The sequence below is a fragment of the Dama dama genome, chromosome 9 (genome assembly GCF_033118175.1).
Source record: "Dama dama isolate Ldn47 chromosome 9, ASM3311817v1, whole genome shotgun sequence".
Taxonomy (NCBI): domain Eukaryota; kingdom Metazoa; phylum Chordata; class Mammalia; order Artiodactyla; family Cervidae; genus Dama; species Dama dama.
The window spans coordinates 21,915,471-21,939,193 of NC_083689.1; the positions used below are offsets into that span (position 1 = coordinate 21,915,471).

A 23,723-nucleotide genomic window follows, 5' to 3' on the forward strand; every position below is an offset into this window, starting at 1 on the left:
GGTGAGAACCAGATAGAGAATCGTAGTGAGAGGGGCCAGTGAGGACGGTGACCAACAAAATAGGATGTGACATGAGTCTCTATCCCCTCACTGCCAAGTGCAGGCAAGAGGCAGAGACAGGTGTCAACTCCCCACAGAGTAGTCCTGGGTCAGGGTTAGGTGGACCTATTTATTTATTTATGGCCATGCCACAGCTTGTAGGATCTTAGTTCCCCAACCAAGGATCAAACCCAGCCCCTTGCAGTGGAAAGGCAGAGTCTTCACCACTGGACCACTAGTGAAGTCCCTATGTAGGCCTGTTTTAAAATGATATATGTAACTGTATTACAGGCTTCCCAGATGGCTCGGTGGTAGAGAATCCACCTGCAATGCAGGAGATGAGGGTTCGATCCCTAGGTTGGGAAGATCCTCTGGAGGGGGGCATGGCAACCCACTCCAGTATTCTTGCCTGGAAAATCCTATGGATAGAGGAGCGTGGCAGGCTATAGTCTATGGGGTTGCAAGAGTTGGGCATGACTGAGCAACTACATACAACAAAACTGTATTAGGATTAATTAGGCATGTGTGTGCGTGAATGTAAGGAGATTCATTTCTGGGAATGGGCTGGCGTGATCACAGGGCCAAGATATCTGAAGTCTGTACAGAGGGCCGGCGGGCTGGACACTTATGTGGGAGCAGACACCACCGTCCGCAGGTGGGACTCCTTCCTCCTCAAGGAAACTTCACTTTTGCTCCCAAGGCCCCTCAGCTGACCAGGTGAGGCCCAGCCCTGGTGTGGAGGCTGAGCTTCTCCACCTCTAGTCGAGAGATGGTGGACAGGATCCACGGCGACTCCGACTCACACTGAACTGAATCACTGCCCATCACTGACACAGAAAACTAACCGCCACAGAAAGTAAACGTGGGAGAGAAAACAGAGGGAGGAAGAAAGAAGAATGTGAGAAAGAGAACCCATGAAAGAAAAAAGAGAAAGAAAAAGACATGGAAGGATCAATTCATGAAGTTTACTATCCAGTTGATAGAAAATTTTTTTAAAAGAGAGAAATTGGAGGGAAAGAGAATAATAAAAACATAATCAAGAAAACATCTCAGGAACTTCCCTGGTGGTCCAGTGGTTAAAGCACTTGCAAGGCAGGGGATGCAGGTTCAATCCCTGGTTGAGGAACTAAGATCCCACATGCCTCAGAGCAACTAAGGCCATGCCATAAGTACTGAGCCCATGAACCACAGTGAAGACCCTGTGAAGCCAAAATTTAAAGAAAGAAAAGAAGACATCTCAGAACTAAGGGCTCAAGTTTCCCAGAGCTGCTGGGTTCCCCACCCAGTGAAGGAGCCCAAGCCTCCCTGTGATGTTCAGACACCGAGAAGAGCCGATCATGACGGTTTTCAGAGAAAAGACAGCAGATCACATGTAGGCCAGGAGCCAGAGCAGTGTCCAGCCCAGGGCGCCGGGGGACAGTGTCGTCAGGATACCCAGGGAAAGCTATTCCTACCCTGCAGTTCTCACCTGAGCAGACAGAAGCGGGAAACTCAGGCTGAGGAGGACCAGCCCAAAGGGGCCCTGAAGGGCATTCCGGTCCCAGGCAGTGATAAACACAGGGAAATGGATCGTTTTGTCACACTTGAGCACAGGAAGACCACCAGCTGTTCTAGGCGCTGGACAGCCCGTCAGCCCACCACAGCTGAGGGTTCAGACCCCTGTCCGCCTGGCAGTCTCCCAGGCCCACTCGTCTGCAAACTCAGCAGAGCTGAGCAGAGGGGACAGAAGGCTATTTACTATCCGACTCTCATCAGCGTATTCTGACCCCTCAGATGGCTATGCTGGCCCGTCACTCCCAGTCCCCAGCTCCGTCCTCATGTGCTGCCATCCTCAGGTCCTTCGCACTGCCCTCCCCTGCCCGGAACGTGCTTTCCCCAGGGAGCCGTGTGGCCCGATTGTCCTCAGAGAAGCCTGCAGGCCTCTCGTGTGGAGTAGCACACCCCTCCTCAGCCTCCGTCCCCTGCACCCGATTTTCTTCCACTGCCTGTCACCTTGTCCTTTGTGTGATTGTCTGTTGCCTGTCTCCTTGATGATCAGGAGTGTCCCCTCAAGAGCCAGGATGTTTACTCTTGTTCACTCCTGCATCCTCAGCATCTGAATGTTGAATGAACAAATGAATGAACAAGAGAGGGACTGTGAGCCTGATTGGCAGTGTGGCTCAGTTACACAGCCTTTGCATTCGTGAAAGTTCTTCAAGTGACCTTTGCTTCCTACAGTGCTCATTTGGGACCTCCCTGGTGGTCCAGAGCTTAACAATCTGCATGCCAATGCAGGGGACACTAGTTTGATCCCTGGTCTGGGAAGATTCCACATGCCTCGGAGCAACCAAGCCTGTGCGCCACAACTACTGAAGGCCCCGTGCCTAGAGCCCATGGTCTGCAGCATAAGAGGCCACCGCAGTGAGAAGCCTGCACACCACCAGCAGAGAGCAATCCCTGCTTGCTGCCAACTAGAGAAAGCCCATGAGGAGCAACAAAGACCTAGCACAGCCAAAAGTAATAATAAGTTTTTAAAAAATCACGTGCTCCTCTGGACGCAGGCACTCACCAGAGGTGGTGCCTCATAGGGCATCTTGAAGCCACAGCCAGCTGGAGCCAGCTCTCCATTTCCACTGCTGAACCCACCTGCCTTCAGAGTGTGTCTGTCTACACACTGGCCCCAGAAGATGCAAAAAGAATTAAGTAAAACTGATTTGTTGTCGGTTGTCTTTACTGACTCGCAAGTAACAACAGTTTCAACCTGTTAAAAGATAAACTGAGGCTTGTTAGCTTTTCAAAAGAGTCTCTGAGCAAACATCACTTTGAACTGAGCAGCGCCAAAGCCCAGATGGTGAGGAGCCTCCTCAGCCGGGAGCAAGGGGAGAGGTGTCCACACAGAAGGAAATGATCTGGGGCTGCGGCTGGCACACACTGACTGGTCTGATTGGGTTGTGGATGCTTGACTCCAGAGTGACGCCCTTGGAACCCAGGGTGATGCCCCTTGAGTTCCATTACTGTCACGGGTGGTATTCACCTTGTGGGTCCCCTCCTGTCTCGTCCCTTCCTGCTTCTTTTCTCGTTCTTATAGCAACTAGACATCACCGAGGGTAGGTGGGCTCTGAGATGGCGCATCTGGGTGTTGGGGGCCACATGGCCGATGTGTGTGTAGGCCAGAGTGTGTGGTTGGGCACCACATTAAAAAAATCCCTTTAGACTTCGCTATAATGAGATAGAAGAGCTCTTTGAGCAACAAAGTTTTCCAGGCAGATGGTACACAGCACATCAAAACAGACATGACTAATAAAACTTTATTTATGGACACTGAAATGTGATTTCAGATACTTCTCACATGTCGTGAAATAGAATTCTTTTATTTATGTATTTATTTTGAAGTATAGTGAATTTGCATTACTGTACCAATTAGAATTTTTTTGACACTTTTTCCCCCAACCATTCAAAACTGTGAAAACTGTTCTTGGCATGCGGGCCATTCCAGACCAGTGACGGGCTGGATCCAGTCTGGATTGGCACAGTTTGCCAGCCCCTGCTTTGGGATGAAAGCAGCGAAGCCACCGTGAACTTGAGCCTTGTTTTTAGACGCGGACACGGGCACAGCAGGGGAGGTGGGTGGTCCAGGCGGCTGGCTGGCGCCCTGTGGGCTGGCTTGGGGCTGGAGGGGAGCCTGGTGTCCCGGAGGTGCCAGCCCGTGTCTGCCGCTCCAGCTCCATGGTGATCCGAGACCTGACCCTGCGCAGTGCCGCCAGCTTCGGCTCCTTCCACCTCATCCGGCTGCTCTACGACGAGTACATGTTCTACCTGGTGGAGCACCGGGTCGCCGAGGCCACTGGGGAGACGCCCATTGCTGTGATGGGAGAGGTGAGCGCTCCCCCGACCCCGGGACAAGAGGGCACGCCTCGGGGTCCAAGAGGACGCACTCGTGGGGCTCGGGTGTGGGGGGTCAGCGGGTGGGAGAGAGCTCGCCTGCGCCAGTCGGGTGACACGGGCAGGCCCTGGCTCCTCTGTCACCTTATGAGACCCCAGGCAGGATGTCCTGCCTCCAGGTGGTAGAATACACAGATGTAACAGTTACCTCTTTAATCATCTCACAGTAAACAATCAAATGGCATTTAGTACATTCACAACGTTGTGAAACCCCCACCTACCTTGTTCTAGAACATTCCACCACCCCAAAAGAAAACCCCATTCCCACTGGCAGTCCCCCCATGTGCCCCTTCCTCCAGTCCCTGGCAGCCACTCGCCCCTCGCTGTCTCTGTGGATCTGCCTGTTCAGGAGCTTTCCCAGCCGTGGAGTCACACCCTGTGTGTCCTCCTGTGTCTGCTGCTCTTCCCGAGCCTCGTTTGCTCAGGGTCTGTCCCTGTGGAGTGTCAGGGCTTCTCTCCTTATGGCAGAGGACTCTCTGCCTGGCTCTTCACCACTTTGCTGAGCCATCACCTGGTGCTGGAGGGGCTGTTTTCAGCTTCTGCTGGTGGGGGTCATGCCGCTGTGAGCATTTCTGTACACGTTTTGTTTGAACATCTGCTTGAATTTTTTGGTGTATGTACCTAGGAGTGTATTTCTGGGTCATGACGGGTTTGTTTTGCAGAAGAAACAAGGTGATTTTAGTGCACTAAAATCTTAAAATCTTACAGAGATTTTAGTGCATGATAAGCGGTGAGAAACAGCAGCTGTTCCTTCCCTGAGCACTCAGAGGTCGCAGCCTCTGTGCCCTTGCTGGCCTGGGCAGTCAGCAGCCCCTCTGCCCTCCAGCCACTCCCAGGCAGGGCCCAGAGAGTGTCAGAGGGGACAGCCCAGGCCCCCGCAGCTTCAGGGCCATTTCTCAGGGCATAAGCCCCCTCACTTACAAAGCCAGAACTGGCTTCCACTGGAGACACGGCTCACCTTCCCCGGGTCCGCTCTGCGGAGCCCCTGACTCTGAGCCTCTTTCTTGCAGTTCAACGACCTGGCCTCCCTCTCGCTGACACTGCTGGACAAAGGTGGGTGTCCGGGCGTTCCCGCCCATCCTGGGCGCAGTTGGGGGGGGTGGCCCCTAAGGCGGGGCCCTGGGCAGCAGCCCGCAGGCAGAAGCCCCACCCCCTCCGCTCCTCCTAGATGACTGTCCTGCTCCCCTGGCCGTCCACTCCAGGCCCAGAGGAGCAGGGCCACGGACGGGACTGGGGCAGCTAAGGGGCTCCTCCCTCCACGTCTGGAGAGGGAGTGGGCAGGTGGGGCAGTGAGCACCCCCAGGGCCCATTCCCTGCCCCCCGGGGATGGGAGGCCCAGCGCCCAAGGGGGACCCTACCAGGCGCATGACCCAGGCGCGTGGGCGCTGGTCGAGGGTGGTCGCGAAGAGGAAGACCCCCAGTCAGCCCAGACCCGAGCCAAGGCAGGGCCCTCACCTGGCCTGTTCGTGCCCCCTACCCCATCCAATCCCACAGATGACATCAGCGAGGCCCACTCGGAGAGCCGAGGACGGGGCGAGCCCCTGGTGAAGCGGGAGCGCAGCGACCCCAACCACCCCCTGCAGGGCGTCTAGCTGGCCCCCCAGCTCCAGGCCCGAGCTCTGCCACAATAGTGCCTCTTAGACAAGTGACCTTTACTCCGAGTCCAGGGGCCCTGGGCCAGGGTGCCCGTAAAGGACACCCTCCTCTTCCTCAAGACGGAAACTGCTGTGACCCTGGAGGAATTGTGCACCGGGCGCCCAGGGCCTGAGCTGCACTCTGGGCACCCAGCCCACCCTCTCCTCCTCCTGAATCTCCTCCCGCTTCCGCACACACCCGGCTCAGAGCTGGAAGGGGCCGGGCCATGTTGGCCAGTCGCTGCCTCCCCTCCCAGCTGGGAACTCCAGTGGCCCTGGGGAGGAAGGGGGTGTCCCGCAGCCCGCCTCGTGCCCTGCGGAGCGCAGGGGCCGTCTTGATCCTTGCCTCGTGGCTGCCCAGCTGGTCCCTGAGAGCCTGGTCTCTAGATGCCAATGGGTTCAGAAGCAGCTGCCAAATGATCCCTGGACGGGGCTCAGCCCACAGCCCCACATGGCTCAAGAACCAGTCACCAAAACAGACTCCCTGGTGCCAAGACCCAGTGGGACCTTTCCGTCAAACCCAGAAGCTTGATCCGCAACTGCAAGGATTGGGATTCTGCCCAGGTTCACAGCCAACATCAAGCTCAACAGTGAAGTCTGGAATGAGTTTGTTCCAAGGAGTTCAGGAGATCAGTGTCCCCTCGGCGCCTTCAGAGGGCAGCCCGTCCAGCCAAGCCTGTGCATGAACAGCTGTGTCTTAAGCCCCGCTTCACAGAACCTTTCAGATTGCCTGCCTTTGAAGAAGCGATCCCTGAGTGCTGTGACTCCAGCAGGTCCCATCTTGAACTGCTCAGAGTCCAAATTCTTCTCTGGGGACAAGCGAACCCCAAGACCCGGCCCAGCCCCGAACTCTACACACTCCGTGTCTGTGTTCCTCATCATTTAACCTGTTGCACCAACGGGCCTGGGCCAGAGGGCTGCCCCCGCGGCAGCTGCAGAGAAGACGACCAGCCTCTGGTCTGGGAAGGCCTGGCTTCGTGTCTCTTTTTGAAAATATGTTCATACCGATAGTTTTGTGCTCGAATTGTTATTAGAACATTCCTTATGGATGTGTATATGACAGTATATCCGGTCCCCAATGTTGTTCTCTCATGCGTGCAGAAGGTACTAATGGAAACTCACGTGGCCTTGAAAACCCTACTTCTCGACAAGCAGCGCTGTGCATCCATGTCCTCGAGTGCACTCGGCGGGGAGCTGAGAGGAAAGATGAGAAATCTCATTCTAAGAAACCAGCGGCCTGTTGTGGTGATCACCAAGTGCATCTACTCTCAAGACTGCAGACTCAGATGAACTCGGACAAAAAGAATGTCTTTAAAGATACATCTGCTTTCCTAGGAGACGGTCAAGTTCATGGTTCCTAGATGGTGACGCCTGCCTCTTCCTCCACGTTTCTGCCTTACGCCCTGTCTAGTCCTTTGCCGGATTCCATGAGGAGGAATATAAACGACATAAAGACACCAGACTTTCGAGCCCATCCTCGTTTTTTGTTGCAATAAACACACTGAATTGTACCCACTGAGGGTCACGGTCCACACTCCCCCCCTGCCCCGCCCCCCAGTGGCCCTGGAAAATACAGCACCCCTTCCAGCAGGCCCCTAGTCCTGCCCCCTAGACCTGGGCGGCCCAGGTCGAGCCTGGGAAGGGGGAAGAAGGAAATGGCGCTTTCCTCCGGCTCCCTAGGGAATGTTCCAGAAGGGGCAGTTTCCCCAAGCCGAGAGGACAACAAAGCAGCTCAGCCCAGGACAGGCAACACGGTGTGTCCAGACTAGAGTCGTTCAGAGGTGCAGAATAAACCCAGGGTCCAGCCGCTGACGCAGCCCATTGGGTGTTTACCGGGTGTATCTGGTAAAGTGCGGGGGGGGCGTGGGGTGGACCTCGGAAGCCCCTAAGAATCAATGCTTGAGCCTCTTCCAGAATCACCAGGCCCCAGCCCCAGAGAGCCCGGCTTGTGGCATTAAGGTGGGGGCTGGGCATTCATAACTGTTGCCACCACCCTCTCTGCAGGGCGTGGGGGTGGGCATGGGGGGACCCAACACAGGGGGTTGTGGGACTTTGGAGAAACCCTGCAGAGAAGAACAATGCGCTCAGGAACCAGGAAGGACCCAGGGGCAGGAGGATGTTCTAGAAACCTGGACGCAGTTCTCAGTTGCCCGTAAAAGCTGCTTCTAGGGGGGAAGGCAGGTGCCCCACACACCGCCGGAGTTGCTCAGCCTCAGCCCCAGCCCAGGCCCCTTTGTCCCAAGTCGTGGCCCGGGCGACTCCAGGCGACATGAAAACTATCCCAAGCTGGGAACCCCAGGGCCTGCGCTTGGCTTAATGCCTCTGCGGTCACCATCTTGAAATTCCTAAGAATTTTCCACCAAAGTGCCGGTGCTTTCATTTCACACTGGGCCTCGCAAATGCTGTGGCCAGTCCTGGGGAGGAGCTCCCAGGACCCCAGCACACAGCCTCCCCCTCAGCCAGTGGTCAGGCCCCAACCCCGTGCAGTGCCTTGGCAGGCTCTGAAAACCCAGCGGAGCCCAGAAGCGTCCCTGCCCTCTTGTGGTTCAGGCTTTCAGCCCATGGCCCCTGAGCGGCATCAACCCTTGCACAGAGCAGGAGCCACACCTCCAACCTTCCCCCTGGGATCCCAGCCGGGGCCAGGCAGTAGGGTCCCCGGTAGGAGAGGGCACCTTAGGGCCTGGTGGCTGGTGAGGCTCATGAGCACAGGTGATGCCCACACGATTCCTGCCCCAGGAGGCAGAGGAGAGAGAGAAGGAGGGGAGCCCACTGCAGGCTCCTGGGTCACTGAGTCCCTTGATGGCCCACTGGGTGGTGCACACGAGGGACCCAGTCCTACCAAGAGCCTCTGGGAGGTCCTGACCAATCACAGTGGCTTCTCTGTAGATGCTCTGGTCCATTCTTTTTGACAATCTTCCAAGGTAGGCATTAACCACCCCCATCAGCCACTGTCATACCCATGGGAAAATTGAAAGTTACTGGCTGGAAAGCAAGCAGTATGGCTGGAGCCCCAGCAGCCATACTGGACCTCGAGGTGGACATCATACAATAAGGGTGGTAAAGCAATGAGACAGAAGGAACCTGGGTTCCCAGGGCCCCAGTGACCCCTCCAGTCAGAGTTCAGTAAACCACCATTTGGGAGGGTTGCAGGGGGACCCACTGACGTTCCTGCTTCTAAGAACTCTCTGGTGGCAAGAACTCTGAAGCAAAGTATGGGGTGCACCTGCATATGACACACACACGAGTGTTGAGTGCTAAGAGAGTCTCCCTGGCTGGGAGTGGCACCCCCACACCAGTTTTCCTCCCACTTCCCTGGCTGGCCCTCTATCCCCACTCCCTATACCTGGGTCCTGCTCCTTCCACACCCTCTGTGACCTCGTCCACATGCTGCTGACTTGCTCAGCCTCTGACAATCCAGACCTGCCCAAATCCCCATCCCACTGCCTGAGAGCCCCTGTTTTAATTTTTATTGGAATATCACCGACTCGATGGACATGAGTTTGAGCAAGCTCTGGGAGATGGTGATGGACAGGGAAGCCTGGCGTGCTGCAGTCCATGGGGTCGCAGAGTCGGACATGACTGAGCGACTGAACTGATGGTTGCTTTACAATGTGGCATTCGTTTCCACTGTACAGTAAAGTGAATCAGCTACACATAGATCCTTTTTTTATTTCCTTCCCATCTAGGTCACCACAGAGCATTAATTAGAGTTCCCTGCGCTATACAGTAGATCCTCAGGTTATCTATTTTATACAGAGTATCAGTAGTGTAGAGTGTCAATCCCAGTCTCCAAATTCACACAACCCCAAGAGCCCCTGTTTTAGACATGGCACACCCCTAATGCTGCGAGTGCAATCAGAGCAGTCTGCGCCTACTTCATCTGGTTCCAAGAAGATGCCCGACCTCAACTAGTACAGAGCCTTTGAGTCTCCACAGATTTATTCATTTAGAAGGAGCTCAACTACTTTCTACCTGGAACCCAGTTTTTATTTCATCCCAGTCCTCTGCCGCCCCTCTGTGGTCAGTTTGTGACACCGCCTCTTCCTTTACACTGGGGAAACCAGCCAACTCCGATTTTGCCTAGAGGGGAGGCTGTTTTGTTTACACTGAATTGCAATCATGCCTGGAAAGACCAGAGCTAGCTGTCTTTCACATCCCAGCTCTCCTCCTCTTTCTCAAATATTTCCTGTTTATTTATCTCCCTACAAGATATTCAGTAACTGTTAATACAAAGAGAAAAACAGTAACCTGACCACCACCAAGTGATCTGAGTTGTCATCAGTAATGATACAAATTGCCATCAGGTGCCTTCCGAATAGGTTATTCCGTGTTATTCCCACCCAGAAATCATCACCCGAATTTAATCAGGAGGAAACATCCAACACCCAAAATGAAGGCGTATTCTACAAAACAGCTGGGAGTATTCCTGACTAGGGGCTTCGCTGGTGGCTCAGTGGTAAAGAATCTGACTGCAATGCACGCAGCACAGGTTCGATCCCTGGTCCGGGGAGATCCTTGGAGATGGTAATGTGAACCCACTTCAGTATTCTTGCCTGGGAGATCCCGTCGACAGAGGAGCCTGATGGGCTACAGTCCTTGGGGTCCCAAAAGAGTGAAACACGACTTAACAACTAAACAATAACAAGTCCTCACTAGGGTCATGGTGAAGGAAAAATAAGACAGGGGAATTAATCCAGACTAAAGGAAACCCAAGGAGAAATGACATCTAAATGCAACAAGGGGGACTTCCCTAGCAGTCCAGTGGTTAAGACACTGCATTTCCATTGCAGGGGGCACAGGTTCCATCCCCTGGTCTGGGAACTAAGATCCCACATGCCGTGCAAAGCCAAAAGATAAAAAATAAAAACTAAACAAGGGATCCTGGGATAGGAACAAGACATTGGCAGTCAGCAGATGAGACCTGAATAGGTTTGTAGTCACTCGTGTCCTGATCACATGTTGATCAGTGTGAATATCCTGGTTGTGATCATTGTGCTGTTTAAGTAATATTTGGGGAAGCTGGATGAAAGCCACATGGAATTTCTTGGTAGTTTTTTCAACTTCTCTGTAAGTTTGAATCTTTTTGTTTTTTCTTTTTTTTTAGTTAGGGTAAGCCTAAATTTATTTTTAATTGAAGATGAAATCCTTTTAATTACAGGGACTTCCCTGGTGGTCTCGTGATTAGGACTCCAGGCTCTTAATGCAGGGGACACAGGTTCAATCCCTGCTCAGGGAACTAAGATCTTGCATGATGCACAGAGTGACCTTAAAAAAAAAAAAAACCTTTAAAATTACAAATAAGAGTAAGATCAGTGCATGCGTGCTCAGTCATGTCTGACTCTTTGCAACCTCATGCACTGTAGCCTGCCAGGCTCCTCTGTCCATGAGATTATCCAAGCAAGAATACTGGAGTGGTTGCCATTTCCAACTCCCCCAGGGATCGAACTTGAGTCTCCTGCAACTCCTGCAACGGCAGGCAGATTGTTTACCACTGAGCCACTTGGGAAGCTTTAAGATCAGTATTTCCTCCTAGATCCATACATTTAGTTGCTACAAAACACGGGAGTGAAGGAAGCCGATGTACCCAGACTGGATCAGGAGTCCCCCTCTTGGCCTCTGCATTGGCCACACCTTGCTGGCAAGAACTTGACCCAGTGGACTACAGTGGGAGAACAGGTGCTGAGCAGAAGAGGCCAGGAACTCTAGCTGATTAACCTCTGGGTCCTCACCCTCCACGTGGGGCTGGGCAGAGCAGCTACTTCCCACACTGGCTCCCTGCCCACAATGGGTAGATGAGAACTGAATTACAGGTGTGAAGGCCCTTTTCCTGGGGTCTAACTACAGAAGCCATTTTCCAACTTGGCTGTAGAGAAGGAAGTTCTTGGTCCTCAGGGCTCAGCCCTGACTCGGGGTCGGGGGAGACCCTCGGCCTTCCCTTCAGGTGAGCCGGGGAGGAAGCAGGCAGCAGAGAGGCTGGTCAGCAGCTTAAGGGAAACCACTGGGGTCCCTCCATTTCCCACTTCCGACCCTCGTCTTGGAGAAAAATCACAAACCCTTCCAAGAACTCCATGGCCTCCCAGGCCCTGTGGGGCTCCTTGCTCACTCAGCCCCAGCCAAGCTGAGCTCCTCGCTCTTCATCAAACTGGTTTCTGCCTCAGGACCTTTGCACTCACTGCTGTCGAGTGCTTCTCCTGTAGGTCTTCCACTAGAATGGTACCTCCTCAGATCCCCAGAGGGGACTCCTGTGAACAATCTTTTTTTTTTTTTAATATTTGTTTTTGGCAGTGTCGGATCTTAGTTGCCCTGCAGCACATGCGATCTTAGTTCCCCAACCAGGGATCAAACCCACGACCCCTGCATTGGAAGGTGGATTCTCAACCACTGGATCACCAGGGAAGTCCCGGAACAGCCAACCTAAAGTACCCCGTCTGTCACTTGATGCTTTATTATTTTTTCTGTAGCACTGGGTCACTATCTCAAATTATTTCACTTCCCTGTCTATTCAGTCTCCCTACAGAAGAATGCAAAGCTTCATGACGGCAGGGTCTGTCTTGTTCCTGGGCCCCCAAGTGTAGAACAGTATCTGAGACATAGTAGTTGCAGTGAATATATGCCGCTGTGTAACAAGAATTCCTAAACTTAGTGGTTTGGTTTGTAACAGAAGTTACCTTTCATGGAGGTGAGGAATGGAAAGCGCCAGGCTGGGCAGGTCTCTCTCAGGGCTTTGCCTTTTGGTGTCTTTTTAATGTGTTTGGCTACGTCAGGTCTTAGATGCAGCATGTGGGATCTAGTTCCCTGACCAGGGATTGAACCCAGGCCCCCTGCATTGGGAGCACAGAGTCTTGGCCACTGGATGACCAGGAAGTCCCTGCCTTTGGGTCTCATTTTCAGCACCTTTATAGCATGGCAGCCTCAGGGCAGGCGGACTGCTTACAGGACAGCTAAAGGCTTCTAGAACAACAGTGCCAGCAACGCAGGCAGAAGTTGTATCCTAAGCCTTGTGAGTCACATGGTATCACTTCCACTTCTATAAACGGACCAGGAACCAGCCTGCCCCCATTCATGGAACATGGAGCCCTCATGTTTTTTTAAATTGAAGAATAGTTGATTTACAATGTTGTTAATTTCTGCTATACAACAGTGATTCAGTTGTACATCTACATATTCTTTTCCATTATGGTTTACCATGGGACATTGAATATAGTTGTGTTGTACAGGAGGACCTTGTTTATCCGTTCTGTGTGTAACAGTCTGCATCTGCGAACTCCAAATTCCCAGTCCATCCCTCCCCCACCTCCATCCCCCTTGGCAACCACAAGCCTGTTCTGTCTGTTGCTGTTTTGTGAGATAAGTCCCTTTGTGACGTATTTTAGATTCCACATGTGAGTGGTATCAGGTGGCATTTGAGACCTGACCTTTTGATGGGAAGAAGGTCAGAGAATTTGGGGCCATGCTTTAAAACCATCAGAAGAGGCAATCAACAAATATTTATTGCATAAATAAATGTTGACTGAGTGAATGGGTTACAGGAGACCAGATAAAGAAAGCAGAGGAAGGTCTAAGGGACGTGACAAAGCCAGCCATGGCCACTGGGATGAAAACTGTGAAACCGAGGGGAATTTAGTTGGCTCATCGGACTGATGGGGCTTCCCCGGTAGCTCAGTAAAGACGCTACCTGCCAATGAAGGAGACATGGGTTCAGTCCCTGGGTCAGGGAGATCCCCTGGAGGAGGACGTGGCAACCCACTCCAGTATTCTTGTCTGGTGAATTCCATGGACTGAGGAGCCTGGCAGGCTGCAGTCTATGGGGTCGCAAAGAGTCAGACAACTGAGCGTGCAGAACATCAGGGTGATGGGTTTAACGTCGCTTGAGAAACCACAACTGGATTATATTTAGCCAGTGATGACATGTTGCTGGGAGTCTCCCAAAGCGTGGGATGGATGTGGTCCATGAAGTTGACTTTTGGAGGTATGCAGACAGGGCATTAAATGACACAGAATCTCATGGATTAGAGTTACCTCATTTTCAGTTCTTTCATTCCTTCTCACTGTGTCAAGAAGTTTCAGCTGAGTGATAATATGCCTTTAATAGCCCTCTAATACTTTGCTAATCTCTTTACATTAAAAAAAAAAAAAAGCAGGCTTGGGGCTCAGCACCTTGGCAGGCAACAATATCCACCCAGAATTATAAAACACTGTTTTGTTTTCATGTTTATTTTTACAGCTATGGCTCAGTGGTTTTCTCTCTGAAGCGGTGATATACAGTATCTAATGTCAACTTCAACTAATAAAAGGCACATAAAGTATTAAGTTCATTACAGGTCAGAGGGTTCAGAGACATGGCAACAGCCAAGAACACTTAGCCAAGAGAAGTTACAGATAACAAAGTGTAATGAATATAGTGATTGTTGTTCTTTAGTTGCTAAGTCGTGCCTGACTCTTTTTGCAACTCCAGGGACTGTAGCCTGCCAGGCTCCTCTGTCCACGAGATTTCCCAGGCAAGGATACCGGAGTGGGTTGCCATTTCCTCCTCCAGGGGTTCTTCCCAACACAGGGATTAAACCCGCACCTCCTGCATTATCAGGCGGATTCTTTACCATTGAGTCACTAGGGAAGCCCATAGTGGTACCAATAAGGCATAGGAAAACTAAGTCTGTGCACTGCAGACAGGCCTGATGACCCCTGGTGTCCTTTCCTGCACTGGCATTCTAGCTATTCCTGAAGAATTTCTAGCCAACCTCTGTGGCCTGTGCCTGCAGCCTGGAGGCAAAATCCAAGCTAGCAAGTGAGCATCTTGCTAAAATGCAGATTCTGATTCAGGTCTAGGTCGGAACCTGGGAGTCTGTATTTTCAACAAATTTCCTGGTGATGCTAATGCTGGTTTGGAGGCCACAGCAAGAAAGTAGCAGGCTCTAGAGAGAGACAGAAAAAAATCTAGTATGCTACTGCACACCTCTGCTCAACTCTGATTAGTGATATTCACACTGGTAGCCTGAGACTGGCCATATGAAGTATTTACATCAAGGATATCAGCACGACAAAGCAGGGTCCGTTTTATTGTTTTATTGTCTTCGAAACTTACGTATGGGAAAATGGGAAAATTTACAAGAAACTATACATACACAGGGCACAAGTGTAATTAGACAGAAACACACGCTTCTCTGCTTCTCCCAAAGAAGCAGCCATTGAACACTCACCACACCCCACTGGTTGTACAGAAATGTATAGAACAACCATATAAATACTGCAAACCAGTCAGTCCTAAAGGAAGTCAGTCCTGAATACTCACTGGAAAGACTGAAGCTGAAGCACCAATACTTTCGCCATCTGATGTGAAGAGCCAGCTCATTGGAAAAGACCCTGAGGGTAGGAGAAGAGGGTGACAGAGGATGAGATGGTTGGATGGCATCACCGACTCAATGGACATGAGTTTGAGCAAACCCTGGGAGATGGTGAAGGACAGGGAAGCCCGGCCTGCCAGAGTCCACGGGTTAGCAGAGTCAGTCAGACAAGACTTGGCAACTGAACAACAAAACTTCTATTGAGACCCAACATGTAAATATTTTAAGATTTTTGGGCCAGACGGTCTGTTAAAAGAACTCAGCTCTGTGGTTGCAGCTTGAAAGCGGCCACAGACATCATGTCAATGACTTTGGCTGTTTTCAAGTAAATCTGTGGGCACTGAGATTTAAATTTCACATGATTTTCACATGTCATGAGAGATGATTATTCTTTTGGTTTTGTTTCAACAATTGAAAATGTAACAGCCACCCTTAGCTTGAAGATAGATGTGGCCCAAAGGCTACAGGACCTCCCTGTTCAGGTCATACCGGAGCAGGAGTGGAGCTGGGACCCAAAACGAAGACCTGGGGCACAGAGTTCCAAGCGTAGGGATCAGCCAGTGCAAACATCCTAAGGCTCAGGGGGTTTGGTGAGCTCCAAAGGGTGAGAAATATGCTCACATGTCCAAAACCAAGGAATGGACCCAGAGACACGAAGCGCGGTGAAAGTGAGACTTTTAATGATGGTCTTGCAAGACCGGTGTCTGGTGGGCAGGCACAGGCAGGCAGTTACAGCAAGCACTTTAGTCGCTAGCACGCAGATCCCTCCCTCAGTTCCTCACTGGCTGGGTACTATGGGGTGTACGATCATCCTGGAGGATTGGTTATAGGGTATCCTTCCTTCTCCCTTCCCGACCTAAGTCTGTTATTTCTCAACAACATTTTAGTTTATCTCTCCCACAACATCCCGCTTGCTTAGGGACTTTCCAGGTGTGTGAACTTTGTGGTTGTTACATCAGCAAACTGTTAGGCAAGCTTGGCTCCTAGTAGTTTTCCACTCAGAGCTAGCTACCTTTGAAAATGGACCCCTTTTTTATTTCTTACAAATTCCGGATGGAGCAACTCTATACAATCAGCAAAAACAAGACTGGGAGCTGACTGTGGCTCAGATCATGAACTCCTTCTTGCCAAATACAGACAGAAATTGAAGAAAGTGGAGAAAACCACTAGACCATTCAGGTATGACCTAAATCAAATCCCTTATGACTATACAGTGGAAGTCAGAAATAGATTTAAGGGACTAGATCTGATAGACAGAGTGCCTGATGATCTATGGATGGAGGTTCGTCACATTGTACAGGAGACAGGAATCAACACCATCCCCAAGAAAAACAAATGCAAAAAAGCAAAATGGCTGCCTGAGGAGGCCTTATAAATAGCTGTGAAAAGAAGGGAAGCGAAAGCAAAGGAGAAAAGGAAAGATATACCCATTTGAATGCAGAGTTCCAAAGAATAGCAAGGAGAGATAAGAAAGCCTTCCTCAGCGATCAATGCAAACAAAGAGAGGAAAACAATAGAGTAGGAAAGACTAGCGATCTCTTCAAGAAAATTTTCATGCAAAGATGGGCTCAATAAAGGACAGAAATGGTAGGGACCTAACAGAAGCAGAAGATATTAAGAAGAGGTGGCAAGAATACACAGAACTGTACAAAAAAGATCTTCACGACCCAGATAATCACGATGGTGTGATCACTCACCTAGAGCCAGACATCCTGGAATGTGAAGTCAAGTGGGCCTTAGGAAGCGTCACTACGAACAAAGCTAGTGGAGGTGATTGAATTCCAGTTGAGCTATTTCAAATCCTGAAATATGACGCTGTGAAAGTGCTGCACTCAATATGCCAACAAATTTGGAAAACCAGCAGTGGCCACAGGACTGGAAAATGTCAGTTTTCATTCCAATCCCAAAGAAAGACAATGCCAAAGAATGCTCAAACTACCGCACAATTGCATTCATCTCACACGCTAGTAAATTAATGCTTAAAATTCTCCAAGCCAGACTTCAGCAATACGTGAACTGTGACTTCCAGATGTTCAAGCTGGTTTTAGAAAAGGCAGAGGAACCAGAGATCAAATTGCCAACATCTGCTGGATCATCGAAAAAGAGAGTTCCAGAAAAACATCTATTTCTGCTTTATTGACTATGCCAAAGCCTTTGACTGTGTGGATCACAATAAACTGTGGAAAATTGTGAAAGAGATGGGAATACCAGACCACCTGACCTGCCTCTTGAGAAACCTGTATGCACGTCAGGAAGCAACAGTTAGAACTGGACATGGACCAACAGACTGGTTCCAAATAGGAAAAGGAGTACATCAAGGCTGTATATTGTCACCCTGCTTATTTAACTTACACGCAGAGTACATCATGAGAAACACTGGGCTGGATGAAGCATAAGCTAGAATCAAGATTGCCAGGAGAAATATCAATAACCTCAGATATACAGATGACATCACCCTTATGGCAGAAAGTGAAGAACTAAAGAGCCTCTTAATGAAAGCAAATGAGAAGTGTGAAAAAGTTGGCTTAAAGCTCAATATTCAGAAAACTAAGATCATGGCATCCAGTGCCATCACTTTATGACAAATAAGATGGGAAACAGTGGAAACAGTGGCTGACTTCATTTTTCTGGGCTCCAAAATCACTGCAGATGGTGATTGCAACCATGACATTAAAAGATGCTTACTTCTTGGAAGGAAAGTTATGACCAGCCTAGACAGCATATTAAAAAGCAGAGACATTACTTTGCCAACAAAGGTCTGTCTAGTCAAGGCTATAGTTTTTCCAGGGGTCATGTATGGATGTGAGAGTTGGACTATAAAGAAAGCTGAGCGCCGAAGAATTGATGCTTTTGAACTGTGTTGTTGGAGAAGACTCTTGAGAGTCCCTTGGACTACAAGGAGATCCAACCAGTCCCTCCTAAAGGAGATCAGTCCTGGGTATTCATGGTTCCATCAGGAGCTGTATTTTTGGGAATGAAAGTACAGCATTTCCTGCCCAGCATAACACCAACACCCCCTTTCTCTGCTAGTTATCACGTCCAGTGTGATCTTATTTTCCCAGGCCATTCGACTGGTGGCATCCAATTAGCTAGCTACTCCTTGGAGGGCATCTCTGGTATATCTGATAAATCTCTTGGTTATAATATATGTAATTAATCCACTCTACATTTGTTTTTTTAAGTAACTGTGAACCACCTAAAAAGTACTGACTCAAACCCTGTAGCTATTTGGTTTCAGGCCTTGAATTCATTAAGAACTCCCCTAGGGACTCCTGTTGAATCAATTTATTTATATATATATGTATATATATATGTCAAAGGAGTCCCCCGCTGTTCTCCAACTTTGGTGGCTGGCTGGCTTTTCAGGTACCTTGTGGAATGCCAGGGCAAAGGGAATGGGCACTGAGTGAAAGCCCAAGTCTCTGTCCAAGTTGACGGCAGTCAGTCTAGGAGGTTCCTTTTCCCACAATACCACCAAACATCAGCCCGGGGTCTACGGAGGGTTGAGTAGTTACCGTTGTCTGGCTCATCAGTAATGTTCAAGATGCTGGGACAGGTGGCAAGTTCTCCCATGGGTCTACTGAACTCTGCCCCCTGCCTAGAGAGGCAAGAGGACTTGCTGTGCCCAGTCATATCTGACTCTCTGCGACCCCATGGGATTTTCCTGGGAAGAATACTGGAGTGGGTTGCCATTTCGTTCTCCAGAGGATCTTCCCAACCCAGGGATCGAACCCAAGTCTCCTGCATCTCCTGCATTGGTTCATATTCCCCATGGAGAAAGGGGGGACGGCTCTTGGGTCCGACCTTTGCAGTTCGGGAAAGTCTCATGACAGATTCTTGCAGGTCTTCTCCCCACGCATCTTTGTCCTAGTAAAGGGCCAACATGTGGTGCATTCCTCCCAGATCAGTGTCCCATCTGAGGGGGAACGGAACCACCTGTGTCTGTGGGTATCCAGCCACACATGCGTAACAATCACTCTTATGATGGGCTTGCACTGTAAATTTGACCCATTCGACCCACGCATTTGTCTCTTCATACCCTGTCTCAATTTCTAAAGTCTGTCTTATATCTTTTTACCTCAATTATTTCTATCCTTTTGGTATCATTAATAGAACTAACATGGTTTTTGGAGCTCAGGATCGGACAGTCTCCAATACACGGGAGGTTTTTATTTTCAATCAAGTTAAGAACAAATCACCCCAACGGGTCTTTCCCAGTGACATCTGTCCCTAACCCACATACCTGAGATGCCACTTTTGGCTCTTAATCTAGGGTAGCTGGGTTGTTAACGGTTAAGAGGGAAAAGTTGCATTTTAGATTTTGACTGGCTTCTGGTGGAATGCCCTTAGGTGTATTTTGTCTTTCAAAGGCCTCCAACTAGGAGTCACCCACCCTATGTTTACTGTCCAGTCCTGAAACTGGGTGGTCCACCATACATCATCCCAACTGGGGCAGGGGCTTGCTCTAGTATAAACCAAATCTGGTTCAGGGCAAAGATACTTATCTGCCTGCAACAACTGTCTCTGGTTTTCTAAGTTTCCACAAGGTAAAATTTGGCAGGCATCAAAACTCATAGTCTGAGGTGACAAGGTTTTGGTTATATTGACAACCAACCTGATTGGATACTCAGGGGTTCCTTGTCAATTTCTACTCTAACTTTTTACCTATTGGTTTCCATACCAGTTTCCAAAGGTGTGGCCACATGGTTAATGGCTATTGTGAAGAGGAGGATTCAGAAGGAAGGATTTAACAGGGATTTCCTAAAGTTACCTTTAAAGGCTGCTCATTGGTCCTTTCCCTTCCCTTTGAGGTCTCTTTTATTGGCCCCTTGACTCGTGTATAATGAGTACAACCTTTTCCAGCAGTCCACACAGCCGTCTCAGTGGTCAGGAGCACTTGACAAGGGCCTTTCCAGCTTGGTTGGAGTTTGTCTTCTTTCCAGGGTTTGATTAACACCAAGTCACCCGGCTGGAAGTGATGAATTCTACAGGCAAAGTCTGGGCAAGGTGTCCTTTTAATCTGGGGAATGATAAGGGAGAGGAAATGGTCAGTATATAGTTTCTTAGAAATTGGTCTTAGCCCAGGAAGTCTGCCTCCCGGAGTGTGTTTTCCTAACCACCCTCTTGTTAATTTCCTGGCAGGCCAGTGTAAGCCTGTTTCGCAACAGTGTAAATTCTCAGGCAACCATAACTTCTAAGTACTGTATCATACATAGCCTGGGGGCCCCAATGGGCATTAATTCCCTCATCGTGGGCTTACTTGTCATTTTCCTTCTGTCGGGTAACACCGATCTTTGGTCTTCAGTTTGGGTGTTTGAGATTAGGTTGAATAGCTTCATTTTCTCCCCTAGAGAGGCTCGCTTAGTGGCTTCATCTGTGAGACTGTTCCCTGTGGCTTCTATAGAATTCCCTTCCTGGTGACCAGTTACATAAGCTATAGTTACCTCGTTTGGAAGCAGGGGAATTTGTTTAATCAATAGAAGTATTATACCTAACGTTGACGGCTCTAAAGTGAAAGTGAAGTCGCTCAGTTGTGTCCGACTCTTTGCGACCCCATGGACCGTAGTCTACCAGGCTCCTCCGCCCATGGGATTTTCCATGCAAGAATACTGGAGTGGGTTGCCATTTCCTTCTCCAGGAGATCTTCCTGACCCAGGGATTGAACCCAGGTCTCCCGCATTGTAGGCAGATGCTTTACCGTCTAAGCCACCAGGGAAGTCTAAAGACATGTCTATATTAACACTTTAACATCAGATATTAACTTAATACTGAATATTTTTTTAGTTTTCATGAATCTAAAATTCTGGCCAGTTATTTTTTGTATTTTGAAAATTTAAATAAGCTCTTAATTTTCTCAAGCCAATTAAGTAGTGCTCATTTACAAAATAATTTTGATAACATCATCCACAGGTAAAGCATAATATTACATACCTATAGACAAACAGAGCTCATAGATTAAAATTTACTAGATTATCTCTAGCTTTCTTTAACAACTGCCTATGCAGTAAAAGAGCCCATTTTGGCTATTTTTAGGACAAAAATTTTCCTTTAATCCCAAGTAGATACCTGCAAGAATAAGTTTTGTACATGCATAAACCAGGCTGGTGTTAGAGGCTGTTTTCTGATGCCCCATGTTTCTGTGTTTGAGGGATTTTATTTCCCATTTTAAGTTGAATTTGTCATGGGTAAAATTTGCTAGTGAAATTGTGTGGTGGGCCAGTGTGCTGCATGTGAGCTTATCTCCTTCAGGAGTCACCCCAGAGTCGTTTCAGCCCTCTTACGTGTCTCAGTAACTCCCTTCGGCAGTCTAAGAGCACCATGGGTGCTCAGATCGATCAATGGCCAATTCTTATCTGAGACCCCTGGACAAGCAAGTGTTTTAATTAATGAATGGGTTTCCCTAGGGGACCACAGCCTGAGGACTCGGCCTCCACCATTCCCGGAAATTTCCCAGTCACCTGAGAAAATCATGAGCGGCCGGGAGGAGTAATGTCCCATTTCTCTGGAGCAAAGCTCTCATGTAAAAATCTTCATCTTTATCCAGACAAATTCTAGTTAAGCAACCAAACAGAGGAAAAGCATCACATCAGCCTCCAACTTAACTACTCAGCATAGACCACTCTGCCTCCTACAACCAGGCAACAGTGCTATCTTTCATCAGAGCCTTACTCAGTGTCTAGTACTGGCAGGACTATCCTGCCCAAAATCTCAACATCCTCCCCAGTGGACTATGGAGCGGGGGTGGCAGAGGAAGAATCCTCACCTCCCTCTTCCTTTGGTTCCCTAAGCCTAGAACATTTATTCCCCATATTCAGCTGGTCCCTATGCCCGAGTTTCCCTGTGCACTCAAGCCCCCCACACCGGAGGCTTCTTGCACACTCTTGAGAATCCCTTTGACCATCTCAGGCCATTTCTCAGGTGGTGCTAGTAGACAAGAACCTCTCCGCCAAAGCAGGAGACTTAAGATGTGCTGGTTTGCTCCCTAGGTGGGAAAGATCCCCTGGAGGAGGGCATGGCAACCCACTCCAGTATCCTTGCCTGGAGAATCCCAAGGACAGAGGAGCCTGGTGGGCTACAGTCCATGGGGTCACAAAGAGTCTGACATGACTTAGCATGCACCGCCGTTTTCCTCGGGGAAGAAGGAAACTGAGGATTGGGACTCCATACTCGCTTACATCTCAGTCACACACACTCGACCTCCGAAAATGCCCAACCACCAAGGCAGTACTAATAGTTCAATTTTTGCCTGGTTGCCCCGGTGCCTGCTTTTCTCACCCGTGTAGGTTTCACTGTCTTCCAGAGGGTGGGCGATAGCCAGCCCAGGTGATCTATGAAGACAGACGCCGTTCGGTCCAGGGCCTCGTGGGCATTCGTCCTGGAACGCCCATTCTGATGGTTCAGTGAGGTCAGGTCCCCTGCGCTGACTCCCCCGATCAACATCTGAGCCCCGCCCCACCCCCATGAACCTTCCCTTTGGCCAGTGATCTCCAACCTCTGACCTCTATTTCCCCCAACCATCCCCCACATCTCCACGTGGCCTCAGAAAGTTTGCCTGACGTACTGGTTCCTTAGAAGGGAAATCTGAGGCCTGAGGTGACAAAGGGCGCCCCAAGACCCCTCTCCAGGGTCCCCTCCAAGCCCCGGGCTTGCGCACGTGAAATACCTCCCCCCGCCCCAACCCAGGGATTTACCTAGAAGGCCTTTGTTGCGGCGCCCTCCGCTGTCCACGCTCCAGCCTCGGGGGAAGGGCCGGAAAACAAACGGAAAGCAGAGGCATGAAAACCCACTCCGGCCGGGCGGCTGTAAAGAACTTCGGATCCCGCGTTGCTCGCCGCGCGCTCGAGGCTCACTGGGCGAGCACCCTGCCCTGCCCTGCCTTGCCCTGCCCTGCCCACGCCCCCTCGGTCGGCGGGAACAGGAGGCGGGGGCGGTTAATGCGCAGGCGCGTGCTACGAGCTGGGCCAGAACCGGACTGCTCGGGAGCGCGTCTCCGTGCCGGGCTCCGCGCGCAGGCGCTAGCTGCCCGCCTCGCTCGGAGTCGATTTGGAAAGTGCGCACGCGCGGGAGTTTCTGGCAGAAAGCAGACGAGCCCGGGCCGGCGCGGGGCCTTGTGGGAGGGCTTAAGGAAGTAAAATGGCGGACCTGGCGAACGAAGGTAGGGGAGGCGCCGTCTGGGGCCAGCTGGCGGCCAGGGAACGGGCGGCGGGAGGTCCGGGGGCCACAGGCCCGAGGGGTGAGCACTCCGGGTGCGTGGGGCCTGTCTGCTCCGGAAGAGCGGCCCAGCGGGCCTTGCAGCCGCCCCCCATTGCATCCCCTCAGGCCGGGCTCACCCGCCCGACCCATTAGTCCCGGCAGCCCCGGGCCCTACCACCGTCTGGCCAGACGGCCCGGGAGACGGCGGGGACCGTGATCCTGAGGCCCTACCGCCTCGCAGGCCAGGCCGGGGGCCGAAGGGGGCGGGAGGCACGGCCGCAGCACCTCGACCTCGGATGTAAATAGATCTCCGGGCCTGGTCGCGGGCCCAGCGCGCCACGCTTTCTCCCCGCCCCCTCGTTCTCGGGGACCCGGGCTTCCCTCTTTCCCCGCCTGGCTGCCAAGCCGGCCCACCCCTTAATCCTGTGGCGGTGCCCCACGCCGAGGATTGAGAATGTCAGGTTTGTTTTCACCCCCACCTCAACTCAGCCCCCCAATTCCCGCCAGTTACCCCGGATCCTTCGTGGCGACCGAGAGTCGCGCCTCGTCTTGGCTCCTTGAGGCCCCAGCCGCAGGGTGTGGGCAGCTGAAAGCC

General features: G+C 50.9%; 2 protein-coding genes and 1 long non-coding RNA gene across 10 annotated transcripts in view; 2 read left to right on the plus strand and 1 right to left on the minus strand.

Annotated features, from left to right (window-relative positions):
- Window positions 1-7,056, plus strand: part of RFX2 (regulatory factor X2) — an 89,911-nt gene extending 82,855 nt beyond the window's left edge. Inside the window, exons 16-18 of the mRNA XM_061150579.1 lie at window positions 3,741-3,894; window positions 4,971-5,013; window positions 5,455-7,056. Of these exons, the coding sequence (XP_061006562.1) occupies window positions 3,741-3,894; window positions 4,971-5,013; window positions 5,455-5,552 (295 nt within the window). The 3' untranslated portion in view covers window positions 5,553-7,056. The remainder of the gene's footprint in view (window positions 1-3,740; window positions 3,895-4,970; window positions 5,014-5,454) is intronic.
- LOC133062067 (uncharacterized) lies at window positions 6,670-22,765 on the minus strand. 4 transcript variants are annotated; one of them, XR_009694102.1, is made up of 4 exons: window positions 22,627-22,765; window positions 19,707-19,955; window positions 14,884-14,954; window positions 6,670-6,788 (listed from the first exon to the last, which is right to left on the minus strand). It is a non-coding gene; the product is annotated as an uncharacterized LOC133062067 (long non-coding RNA). The 4 variants fall into 4 exon arrangements; XR_009694101.1 differs by lacking the exon at window positions 6,670-6,788 and adding an exon at window positions 13,109-14,506; XR_009694100.1 differs by lacking the exon at window positions 6,670-6,788 and having other exon boundaries at window positions 14,540-14,954; window positions 19,790-19,955.
- Window positions 22,766-22,938: 173 nt separating this feature from the next.
- The window catches only part of RANBP3 (RAN binding protein 3), a 51,182-nt gene continuing 50,397 nt past the window's right edge, over window positions 22,939-23,723 (plus strand). For all 5 annotated transcript variants that reach the window (XM_061150580.1, XM_061150581.1, XM_061150582.1 and 2 more), the window contains exon 1: window positions 22,939-23,090. In XM_061150580.1, the coding sequence (XP_061006563.1) occupies window positions 23,069-23,090 (22 nt within the window). In that variant the 5' untranslated portion in view covers window positions 22,939-23,068. The remainder of the gene's footprint in view (window positions 23,091-23,723) is intronic.